We start from the raw sequence: 12,152 nt of genomic DNA, 5'->3' as shown, positions 1-12,152 counted from the left end.
AAGGAGAGAAACACCTGTGGCCAGAGGTGCACGTCCACGGGCCCTGGCCTCTCTACCTGAGTGGGTGGGTTGGGGGTGGGGAACGAGAACAGAGTCAGGGACTTGGGGCACCTGGTCCTTCTGGGTCTAGGATGTGTCCACACGCAGGAAGAAACAATGCAAGACCACACCCACAGGCTCAGGCTCAGGCCCCTGAGACCAATGCTTCCAGGACACGGGCTCGCACACATAGGCCACCCAGGCAGGCCTCCTCCGTGGACAGGCCTCCCAGGACTCTGGGCCCACACATCCCACTGTGAGGGCTCTGCCCGCACCAGAGAGGGCTGTTCAGTGGCCCTGGCTAACAGTGACCAAGGCCATCCTCCAATGGGCCCTCCAGTGGCACATTAGAGCCCTGGAGTTGGCCCCAGACCCTCTGAGGGCCTGGAGCTCACCACACAGGACTGCATCTGGAGGGCTCCTTCCGTGATCACAGCCAGCAGGCCCGACAAGGGGCAGAGGTGTGCCTGCCATCCACACCACGGCTGCCGGGCACTCGTAGTCACGGGCAAGAACGTCATGGCTGAGACAAGGGCTAGGACCGGTGCCTTCTGCTTTTCCCTGTCCACGGCTCTGCTTCTGCTCGTGGGCTGGCAAAACAAAGCACCAGCGAGGCTTCTGGGTAGACCCCCTGCAAACCTGAGTCCATCGGTCCCTAAGATGTTTCCCCTCCAGCCTGGATGCTTCTGACTCTCAGACACGCTCTCTAAGTCACCCTCAGAGTGTGAACCCTGGACAAAAGACGGGTACGGGCCTAACCATGTACCCATAGAGAAGACTGCTTGACAGGCTGGTCCTTGGCTATGGCCCAGCGATTTTGGGAGGCCCTTACTGTTCCCAGAACTGCTGAGAGGGGACCCCTGGGCCCAGACTACTTGTACCAAGATGTGGTCTATGCTCAGACCTACTTTCCCCCAAGAGTCTGGAGCCTGGTGCATGCCAGCCAGAGGATGCCTGGGACCAGCCGAACGCAGGCCCTGGTGCTGGGTCTCTGGAGGATTTCCAGATGGACGACCACACGTCATACATGCTATAGTGGTTCGGGCTGGAATCAGGAGTCCCATGTGACTCCAGAGTTGGGAGGACTCAGAAAGCCGTGCCAGGCTCCCCCGGACTCTGCCCCACATATCTTTTCCCAGCAGTCTGAGGAAAACTCTGTGCCAAGTCCTGGGTGTCCTCCAGCAAACCTCCAACCCAGGGGGTGGTCTTGGGACCCTGAAACATATCCTTTTTCTCTTGTTCAAGAAACCTTTGATATTGACAATGCCAGGCGATGTCTTGGTCTACCCTTGTCTACGCTTTGATCTTGACGGGACCCAAGGACGATGCCAAGTGTCGTCCCTGCCCAAGGTGCATCTGCTGGGGTCTGCAGGCCACCACGCCCGAGTCACCCACGGGATTCTGCCTGCATGGCCAGCCTGATGTGCGCTGTCAGGGTTATTTCCTCACATTAATATCCCATTTCCGGTGTAAGACAGTTGCACAAATCTAGAATGAGTCAGGACATCGGCTCCATCCAGGAGCACACCACCATTGTCTCTACCCTTCACGAAAGACAACATCATATTCCTTTGTTGGTCGAAACTGCGTTCAAGAGCTCAGACAGTTCCCCAGCATCCAGCCCTCCCCTCCAGCCTCATGGGGGCTCCAGCACCTCAGCCACACAGGAGGCCACGGGCAATGTCCGTGTGGCCACGGCCTGGCATTTGCTCTCCCCCCAAGTCTCACTGAGAAACCGTGAAATGCTGGGCCTGCCTGACAGACCCAGCAGGAAGGGGGTCTGCCCCAGTCCATGTGTGTTTCTGACAGCAGGGCTGAGTAGCTTCCTGCACATCCCACCGTCCCCTGCTCGTCATCCCCAGGGAGCTGCAACTCCCGAGCCCTCCAGTCCCAGGATGCCACCCTGAGACCCCGGCAACACCCCTCACTAGAACGAGAGGCAGGACGCGCTGCAGTTGGCACACAGTGCAGGGGACAGCAGCCCAGCCCACGACACAGCACCGCCAAGTGAGGCCTCCTGTCATCGGAAGCGCCACTGAAAAGCATATGCAGAAGGCAGCTAAGTCCGACAGCTGCTGGCAGCCCCTCCTATCCAGGCTCCCAGCCCAACCCTTCTGCCTCCGTAACCAGAACACGAGCCACACCCGTCCGATGACTTGAGACTCCAGGGACCAGACACTGGAGAGCCCACAACAGAAGCGCAGACTCGTCCTGCCGCCTTGGACATCACAGAGGGTCACAGAAGTGCGAACGGATGCCCTGTCTGGTGAGACATCCAGCCAAGTATTTTCTCATTCCACAAGGTCACGTCAGCTATGAGAACACCGTGCTACACAGCCCAACACAGCACAAGACTCACACACGTGCGTGCCCACACACACACACCATATGCAAGGGTGCACACGTTCATGCCACGTGTGCATGACTTCACCTGTGTTATCAACAGTGTGCACACCAGACAATGACCATCGCACAAAATAAAAGAACAAGGGTAACGAGACCAAGCCGTCCCCCTTCTATCAAAGAGGTGACCCCACAGGAACACACCACCTGATCCCTCGGCTGAGATGCACGGCCCAGCATCCACAGACCTCCGAAACTGTTGGCACAGCAAGGGGGTGCCTCCTCGGGCGGGGACATCCCTGAGCTGGAGACCTGTGCCCATAAGCGCTAGGCAGCACCCAGCCTGCTGCTCCCGTGGAGCTCCCGAGTCAGAGCCGAGGGGCCACAGGCCAGCATCCAGCATGACAGGACAGCCTCTGGCCAGGCACACGCGTAGTCCCCGGAACAACCCGCTCATAAAGAGACCCTGTTCACCCACACACTCTATCCAGCCCCAGTAAGTCAGCACTGTAACTAAGCAGGGCTGCACCGTGAGGCATCCCCGGGCCCCCCCACTGCCCCGCTCACTCCACACCACGGAGCAGAAACCGCACAAACGTTGAGGTGTGCTGTCACAGTGCAACGGGGACACGGAGGCGGCTCACTGTCTCCATGGAAAACGCCCCCCCAGGGGAGAGAGGGTAGTAGTCCCACATGTGAGGCACTCCCATGGACCCCCGTGCCAGCCATGGCAGCGGTGCAACGAGCGGCTGCCGCCACCACATAGCGTAGAGCCCATCCCCTGGGTCTACCCAGCGGTAGAGCCCGTGCAGACGGCGCATCGCAGGCTCACCAACTGCCTTAGGGCCGGGTCCTGCCAGGTCTGGAGTCGGGACAGAACCCCAAGGACGGGAAATTCCCACTACAGAGAGCCCACCTGCTGCGCCCTCACTTACTTGGCAACGGACTGGATGACCTTGGAGGAGGTATCCTTGATGTTTGTGAAGAGGCGCTCAGTGCCCCCCCGCAGGATGTCCAGGAGCCCACCATAGGGCTGGTCGTACTCGGCAAGTGCCAGGCCTGGAAGCAGAGACAAGTCTCCAATCGGGGCACGGCCTAGGCCTGGCTACCATGCCGGCTCCCACAGGGATGCGATCTGAGAAGCAGGACCAGCGAGGAGCCCCGCCTCCTGGCAACCCCAACCGTCAGCACACCACGTCCAGAAGCAGTTATGAGACCAGCAACCGGGCCACCTGTTCACTCGAGGGCAGAACCTGGGCAACGTGAAGAGCTGGACCCTCTGGGCACACACAGCCCCCCATTCCCGCTTCCATGACGTCCCCCCAACCCACTTGTAGCATGTACTGGACACCAGCTGGAAGGCCCCCATCACACTACCTCACGCTGAGGGAACCAACAAAGGGGAGGCAGCCTCCAGCTCAAAGGCAGGGGCACAAGTCAGGGGACACGGAAGCCGCAGACACTTGGAGGAGGGAAGAGTGGGGAAGAACATGCTGGGAGAACACAGAGCAGGCCATGCAGCCGGAAGGCCACACGGCTGGGCCTCGCAAACACCTGGGGCAGAAATCGATCGTTTGCAGAGGCAGGGCGGCCAGGACGGAGCCAGACCACAAAGAGGCACCTGCAGACACAGCTGCCTGGCCGTGAACAGAGTAGCAACAGATGCAGGGTCCCTAAAGTCGTCAAAGGGGGTTCTGGTGGAAGAAGTTGGCTTAAAAGGAGATCAGCATGACCAGGCCGCATGTGGGCCTTGAGGGTCATCTGCCAGGACCTCCACCCTCTATCCCCAGCAGCCTAGAACTGACGTGGCAGCACTAGCTGCCAGATGGCCTGGTCCCCACTGGGACAAGGTGCCGGCAGCTCTCAGACCGTGGGGACTGCCCCCGAGATGTGGCCAACATGGCCCACGTTTACACTGGCCCTTCACCAGGCAGTCTGCAGCCCAGCCCTGGCCAGGCACCAGCACCCCTCCGTGTGCAGCGAGCAGGTGTGGGGCAGGCTCTTATCTAGGTGCCCTGAGAACCTCCCTCCATGGCAGCTGAGGCAGCCCCACATATGGGATGTTCAGGGAGGCATCCAGGGCCCACAGGGCACGGACACAGAGTGTCCAGGGCACGGGAGAGCTGAAGGAGCCAGGACCTGGATTCCACAGCCCAAACACTGAAGAGCTGGGGAACGAGCACTGGGGCACATCCTGGCACAGCCTTCCAGAACTTTCCCAGGCATGGCCACACAGAGCTCAGGCCAAGGAGAGGAGCATGGCTCGTTCACCAAACGTGAGCAGAGCTGTAAGGAAAACGACCGGCCCCACCTCTCCTCCCACCAGAGCTGTGTCTGTGCCTCCCAGCCAAAGCCCCCACTCGGAGCCCTCCAGTCCCCTCCAGCTCCACGGCTCCCATCATGGCTGCCCTATTCCCCACATACTCTCCTCCTAATGGGCTTGCCCTCCAGCTCACTGCCCTTCGAGGCATGCCCTCATCCACCGGGGCCATGGGCCACACCAACAAGTGAGTGACAGAGGGGCCACAGGCCTCCACAGGGCTGGAAACTGAGCCATCCACACAATGGGTGGCGATGCCTGTGTGGCCACCCGCAGCTGTCCTTCCATGTTGCAGAGGACCAGTGCTGTCCTGACGGCAAAGAGAGAGGACACTCACATTCTTCCCCAGCTACCTGGACCGTCAGTGTGCCAGTTCCACTGAGTTCTGGCAGTCCGAGACAATCCAAGCCTGAAGAGAATCCTGGGGACCCCAAACGTGTAGCCCATCTCCTGCTGTCAGGCCAAAAGCCCTGTGAGAGCAGGATCTGGGTGCCCTATGCATAGCAGGGACGCGGTAACCCCAGAGGACAAATGGTGGGCACGAGGCAGGGGTTACTCACCTCCGCTGTATCCGCCACTGCTGGAGCCCCCAGGAAGGGGTGGCCCTCGGGACACGACAGCGTTCCCATAGCCTCCATTCTGCTCGAGGAGCTGCAGTGATTCAAAGTGCAAACAGTCAACCTCCCCAGATGCAGCGAAACTCATGGACGGGGGCACCTGTAAGCCCCAGGTGCGTCCGCTACCATGTCCACCCAACTCTGCCTGATGTGCTGAACAGCCAAGGGGAGGACCTCCCAACTCTGAGCAGCACACTTGAACCAAAGACCACACAGACAAGGGGGCTGCACATGCGCCTCAGAGCACGGAGGGAGCGGCTGAGAGTCTGCCCCACTCTGCAGGTGCTCCCCGCTTGCCCACCGCAGGCCAGGCTCTGCAGTGACACGGGATGGCAGACCCTTGGGATGACACACCTGTGGCCTCCATCAGCAGTGTGGCTGCCACAGAAGAAGGGTGGGGGGCTGTGTCTGTCACGAGCAGAGCCCAATGCCAGTGCTGGCTGGGGCTTCGACCCCAAGCCCACTGGATGCTCGGAGCCCCTGGGCAAGGTGCGCAGCCCAAACGTGTGACCACGGGACAGGCCCCGAAGCCCCACTGGGGGCAATCCTCAGCCCCCCTCAGCTTCCACACTTATTCACAAGTACTTGGCAGCACACTTCAGAATTTCTGGTGGGGTTTTACAAGATATTACCAAGGTCAAGCTTTACTACAGCAAGCTCAAGAAATAAGATATATTTGCCATCACTTCTCCTGAGCGTGACAAAACATCTTTCTCTGTGACCTGGTAGGTAGTCGATGCTGATCCCCTACAGACCCCTACAAACCATGCACACGCCCACCAAGTGTGAGGTAGCCCACGCCTGTTAGACGGGCCAGGTCTTCTCCTCGCTGAATCTCTATCTGCTTCACCGATCTCTGGAAGAAAAAGAACGTCCCCTACCGGGACCCTCCACTTCCTAGGACGCCCTGTAAACCCTAATGAGTGGTGCTCAGTATTGCTGAGGCAGTGTCATGAAGAACATGCAGATGCTACTTGGTTTTTCAAAATTCTGTTTCCACACCCCCTACTTAATGACACGGTGCACCTCTGCCTACAGCCCTCCTCCTGGGTTTCAGACTCTGCTCCTGTTCTCGCTCTCTGCGGGGGCTGTGTCTGTTGCACTGTGGCAGGCTGCCTTATCATGGGGAGGACTGGCTCATTGCATGATCAGGCCCGCATGGCCCAGAGAAGAACCCTCCAAAAGTGGTTCAATGTTTGCACAAGCAGATCCCAGGTCCCAGAAGCACTGAGATCAGAAGATGTGCAGCGGCCCACCAGGGGCTGTGTCTGTCCGGCAGCACCTCTGTCCAGCCTGTGGTGAGGTCCCAGGGGTGCAAACGGAGGCCAGCTCGCCCACCGATCAGACAGCTCCCCACACCACCAGCCAACCCTCTGCTAACTCTCGGGGAAGCACACATCTTCGGGGGGGGGGGGGCGCGGGAGGGGTTCTCTCTAAAGTGGACCCACTGGCTTTCTCTTCCTCAGCCCAGTGTGATGACCCTCCCTGACAAGGCAGGTCCTCATCTCCACCTCCTGCCTGGGCCCCCAGGCCTGGGAACAAGCCCATGAGATATAGGCTGAGCATCAACCCCCAGCATCCCCCAGTTTGCTGCCCCCATCCCTGTGACCTCACAGAGCAGCCCACCTCTCATCAGGTACGAAGCTCCCTCAGGGAACTCAGATCACCCCAGGCTGCGGAAGCTCCCTGGCACTCATGAGCCCCATCAGGAGCCATGTCTCCTGCCCCAGAGCAGACGGGGCCACTCACAAGACCATCCGGAGCACACCATCGCGGGCCACACCTGGCAAGGCCCCTACCTCAGTGATGGGAGACTTGGGGTTGACATTCCTGGCTGCCGCAATCTCCTGCAGCTGGTTGACCAGTTCTGTGATGGAGAGCCGCTCCTCGGGGTTGACCTTCAGCGTGGCACCTAGGGCACAGACAGGGGAGCTCGGGCCAGGGCTGGGGACAGCAGTGTCTGCTCTCCCAGAGGTCACGGACCCTGGAAGCCCCTTGGTTCACTCACACTAAATTTCACAAGTGAGCGAACTAGAACACAGACAGAAAGCCCCAAAATGGCACAAGGTTACCAGAATGGAACATTCAAAGCACCGAGAATTCACAAGGTGGGTGAGCCTGGGGAAAAGCCCCATCAGGGGGGCCGCCACACAGCCACGAGAGACAGGGGACAGGCAGTCCTGAGAAGTGACAGAAGGCATGCCCCTCAAGGTCCCTGCCCATGGGACTTACGGATGAGGTCGTGGAACACGGAATACCGGGTGTCATTAGGGGGGATTGAGAACTTCCCGTTGACTATTCGAAGTTTTGCTCCATCCTCAAAAGGATGCTGCCGGAAGCACAGCAAATACAAGATGCAGCCCAGGGCCTGTGGGGAGAGCGGAGGTGAGGGGTGTGCAGGTGGTTGGGGTGGAGGGGGACAGGGTGGAGGGGAGGAGCGCACAAGTGGTGGGGGTGGGGGGGGGATGGGGGGGGGGGGTTACAGCCTGTTCTGGGGTCTGGATCCACAGCCCAGGACAGTCAAGACCCAGCTGACCTGTGGAAGATGGAGTCACACCCTGATCTGAGTTACGGGCGGCTGCAGCCCCCTTTCCACCCTCCTCAGGCGCGACCTACCAAGGTCTGAGTCATGAACAAACAACCATGTCTTATTTTCACATCAAAACAGAAAGTCCTACACACCAGCATCTGGGGCTGGCAGGGCAGCTGCGGGAAGGACTGGCCGTGCAAGTGCACAAGCTACAGCAGCAGGAACACAGGAAGCAAATGTGCGGGGCCGTGGGGGCTGTCCCTTCCTCCTGCTGCTTCTCCCTGGAGCGACGGATGACAGGGCGGCGGCAGACCAATGGGGCAGCGCAGCCCCCACACACATCCTGCTCTCACTGAGAACAAGCCGCGCTCTGAGGCCCAGGAGAGGCCAAGCCCTCAGCACCCACGCCGTTTCCCTATCCAGCTCCGTGTGCGCACGGGCGAGTCCTCTAGTCCAGATGTGCCGAGGGCACCTGTCTGGGATCAACACCGATTGGAAAGAAGACACCACGGGCTGGCGCTATCATGAGAAACGGCTCTCACACACACATCCTACCGACTCCCATGCTTCAAGGGCTCTCAGCACCACTCAGGGTGCAGATGCTCACATCCACAGCAGGGCCCAAACTCTGGGCCCTCAGGGGCAGCCTGGGCCTGAGGTGCTGCTGTCCCTGGTCTTAGAGAGCAAGGCGGGGCAGCCCCAGGCCACTCAGGGCAGCACTCCCCAAGTTCTGCACCCTGATGCTGGACCCCAGGAGGGACACAGCCAGGCATAATGCCCCCACCATGAAGGGACTGCCACAGGGTTTCAGAAAGGTGAAGGGAGCAGGGTCACCTAGGCATCAGGGTCTGGCACTGACTCTGGCCAGCGCCCGACCGGCCTAGCACTCCGACTGGGATGGGCAGTCCAGTGGCATGAACGGCCTCTCCAAAGAGGCTCTGGCCAGGACAGCAGAAGTCCTTGCATCCGGAGGGTTCAGGTCCCAGCCTGCAAGCAGCAGATCTGCCACAGGAGCAGTGTCCCAGACACAGCATCCCAGAGGGCCCTGTGGGACGCCGCTGCACGCGGACACCCCCCCAACTTTACTCAGTGTGTCTCTGCTGACGGCACTCACAAGTGACTCTTATGAAAGCAACGGGAGAAGAAAATGAAGGAAAAAGGGACACCGGCAGGAACATGAGCAGAAGAGCAGGCTGGACTCTGTGCCCGAGGGCCCCCTGCGCACCCACAGGCAGGGTGGCCCGGGCACCACCGCGGCGCAGCCTCACCCAGATGTCCTGCTTCTCGCCAATTGGGAAGTTCGAGTACAAGTCCACCATCTCCGGCGTCCTATACATGGGTGTGGTGTTCCTGGTGATCTGAAACAGACATATATGCTTCAGAGAAAAGGCCATACGCGAGGACGGCTCCTTACTCTGCATGGCTGCTATGATGCCTTCCAGAACACACCGCAGGACGTTCGCAAATGACATTCCTGACACACCACTGTGCTCCACCGCAATGGCTGGCCGCTCGCCTCCCTCCTCACCCCGCTGCCGCCTGTTCTGTGGTGCCTTGGTGCTCACTGGAGCGGCCACACCAAGCCCTCACTGTCGGTATCCCAGCCGCCTGGCCCGGGGGGAGTCTGGTCCAGGGCCGTGGGTTGGGTCACATGTGTCTGTGAGAGGAAGTGCTATTCCAAAAGAAGCTTCCTGACACGTTCTTATGGAAACACTTTAACGGGATAGAGAACTAAACCAAATCCACCCAGTTGGCCAGGTGTTTATGTCAGGAACGCTGAGACCCGAGTACATAGGGTGGGACGTGGGATGAATGAGAGGGAGGCTGGCGGCACAGCACAGCGGAGGCCCACACATCCGGCGAGGACGGGGTCTCCGTGCACAGTACGCACAAACACCAACCACAAGGCCACAGACTCCAAGACCTCCACAGACACACGGAAAGGCTGATAAACTGCTCTCCACCCTCAGGTCTGCTCCTCAAGAGCAAGGCCCTGCAGAGGCCGGCCTCAGGTGGGTTGAGGGCGCGTGAGCCCGCGGCAAATATGGGGCCATGCACATGGCCTGTAACTCCTGCAACTCCTCAGGGATAAACGAGAACGTGATCAAAGCACTGAGGGCCTCGAGCAGGCCATTCCTGAAAACCATGCTCCTGCACTCAGGCAGGATTCACTCAGAACACCACGAGGCAGGCGAAGCTGGGGGCACCGTCCAGTCCAGATGAGGGGTGACAGAGGCACCCACACAGGACATGTCACACAGTGGCACACTTACAGTTCTGGGCTGGTATGCGTGTCTGATAAGCTTCCGTTAAAACCCTGATTTCAACATCTGGATTTAGTCACAGACCCAGCCACTGTGAGTCTGGGCTCACCTCCAGGGACACCCACATGAGAACCCACACACGGGCCGCTCAGTGTGCTGCTGTCTCTAAGTCTGCAGACGGCAGGACATCAGACACAGCCTGACAGTGAGCACAAGGTTCTGGCCAAAGGGCACAGGGTCTCAGTGTCGAGGGACACAGGTGCACGGACCCAGGAGAGACCACGAAGGAGAAACAGCAGACAGAAGCCAGAAGAGCATGTGGGGCACAAGGGGACCAGGGACCTGGGGATGCACACCCATGTGCTCATCCCTGCAGGAGGACAAAGAGGGAAGTGTGTGGGCAATGGGGGAGCACCCTGCTCTCAGCTCAGTTCTACAAACCTGTAACTGCTCAAAAGGTCAACTCTATCAGTTAAAAAAAAGAAAAATTTAAAAAGACACATCCAAATGTATTTCAAATGAGTAACAAAAGCACTTGGAAGGAGAGAGACCAAATCCAAGGCCCTTGGTCTGGGGTGCAGACTGGGGGGAGGGGCATGCAAGAAGCACACATGGAGCCGGCATTCTCGCCAGGATACGTGTCTTCTCTAGCAACACTGGGACTCTCGCATGTGCGGCAGAACAACAAGTGGATGCATAAGGGATGATACTGGGCCACTCACTGGGAAAGAGGGACACACGGATGTGGGGTGGGGCAGGGAACCCACCGGACAGGCCAGAGTGGAGGTGCCGACTCAGAGGCATGACTTCTAACAGAAAGACACATGTATAGGTCTGCATACACGCGCCCACACACCCGGAGCTTGGTCTATGACACCATCTCCCACTCCGAGGTGACAGCCCTCCTCTGAGGAACACAGATGCCCAGGCTAGACGGGATCGGCACCTGCCGAGCTCAGAATATCCTGCTGCTCTAGAAAGTAGACAAGGGCTCCAAAATGATGGGAGAATGTCAAAGAACACAGGGCCGAGTGTGAAGCAAATCTGGGGCATTTTGGCACCAAAATAACTGAGGATTCCCCATGAACCATGGGAAAAACGGGAGCCCCAAGTCCCTACGAACGGTCAGCACATGAGGGGCGGGGGCTCCTGCTCTAGCGGGGTGGGGTGTGTGGCCACTGCGGCACACAGTGGGGTCAGGAGGGGACACAGGCTTAGACTCACAGCAAGCAGACACCCTGCCCCGCGGATGGAAGATGGAAGGAACCACGACCCAAAATAGGGGTGCACGAGACTTGGGAGGTGGTCGCACACTTCTGAGGGTCTACTCAAGTCCGTGAATGGGGCAGGACTCAGAGCCCACGAGGTGGTTACTAAACCAACCCCCACCACATGGGACCAAGGGACCCCTTCCCACGTCTCTGAGTCACTGTGCCCTGCCAAGAGGCTTAACGAGAACAGTCACACATTTGCACTTTGCTGGGAACAACTGTCTTATAAATATTGTCACACAGAAGTGGGAACGTGCTACTTTGGAGTGATTGGACCCATCTCCCGACTGAGTAATGGAGTGTGGGAGGACAGACCCCCTTCCCTCGATGAGCATAGTCCATCTAGGAACCTGTGCTCTGACCCCTGACAACCTAGTCTGAGGCCTGAAGTAGACAGTGATGGACTCCAGGAGAAGTAACAGCTGCTCTGTGCAGATCTGACCCCAGGCGAGCTTCTGGTAGGACAGGTCCTGATGGGCTGAGTGGGTGGCTTGTTGGCTTAAGGCCTCTGCCTCAGGCTCTTTCCCAGCAGGCTTGCCTTGATGTCCCCTCAGAGTGCGGCCTCAGCACCTCCCTGACCCCATCAGTCCTTGTGGCTCTGGGTGTCCTGTGTTCTGTCCGCATGTGTGGTTTCTGTGAGCTGCTCGTCACAGTAGAAGCCGCCAGGAGTGTGCAGTGCCGGGGTTTCCAAATGAGGGCACACCATGGAGCCCTCCCACCCCTCCCTACAGCCACGCGTGCTCAGGGCACACTCACCAATCCCCTCTA

The 12,152-nt window shown here is 59.1% G+C and overlaps 1 protein-coding gene across 4 annotated transcripts in view; it reads right to left on the bottom strand.

The window, feature by feature from the left end:
* LOC111148815 (cyclin G associated kinase) overlaps positions 1 to 12,152 on the bottom strand; it is a 55,524-nt gene that overhangs the window by 22,479 nt on the left and 20,893 nt on the right. For 3 of the 4 annotated variants that reach the window (XM_022505633.1, XM_022505634.1, XM_022505635.1), the window contains 5 exons: positions 9,118 to 9,207; positions 7,552 to 7,687; positions 7,119 to 7,231; positions 5,263 to 5,353; positions 3,318 to 3,441 (listed from right to left, as the gene is read on the bottom strand). In XM_022505633.1, the coding sequence (XP_022361341.1) occupies positions 3,318 to 3,441; positions 5,263 to 5,353; positions 7,119 to 7,231; positions 7,552 to 7,687; positions 9,118 to 9,207 (554 nt within the window). Of the gene's footprint in view, positions 1 to 3,317; positions 3,442 to 5,262; positions 5,354 to 7,118; positions 7,232 to 7,551; positions 7,688 to 8,001; positions 8,933 to 9,117; positions 9,208 to 12,152 lie in introns of those variants that run through there. The other variant, XM_022505636.1, reaches the window with a different exon arrangement.

The sequence above is a fragment of the Enhydra lutris genome, unplaced genomic scaffold (genome assembly GCF_002288905.1).
Source record: "Enhydra lutris kenyoni isolate GAN:26980312 unplaced genomic scaffold, ASM228890v2 scaffoldscaffold21, whole genome shotgun sequence".
NCBI lineage: Eukaryota > Metazoa > Chordata > Mammalia > Carnivora > Mustelidae > Enhydra > Enhydra lutris.
Note: the sequence above shows the minus strand (reverse complement) of the source record. Positions and strands in the feature narration are given on the sequence as shown.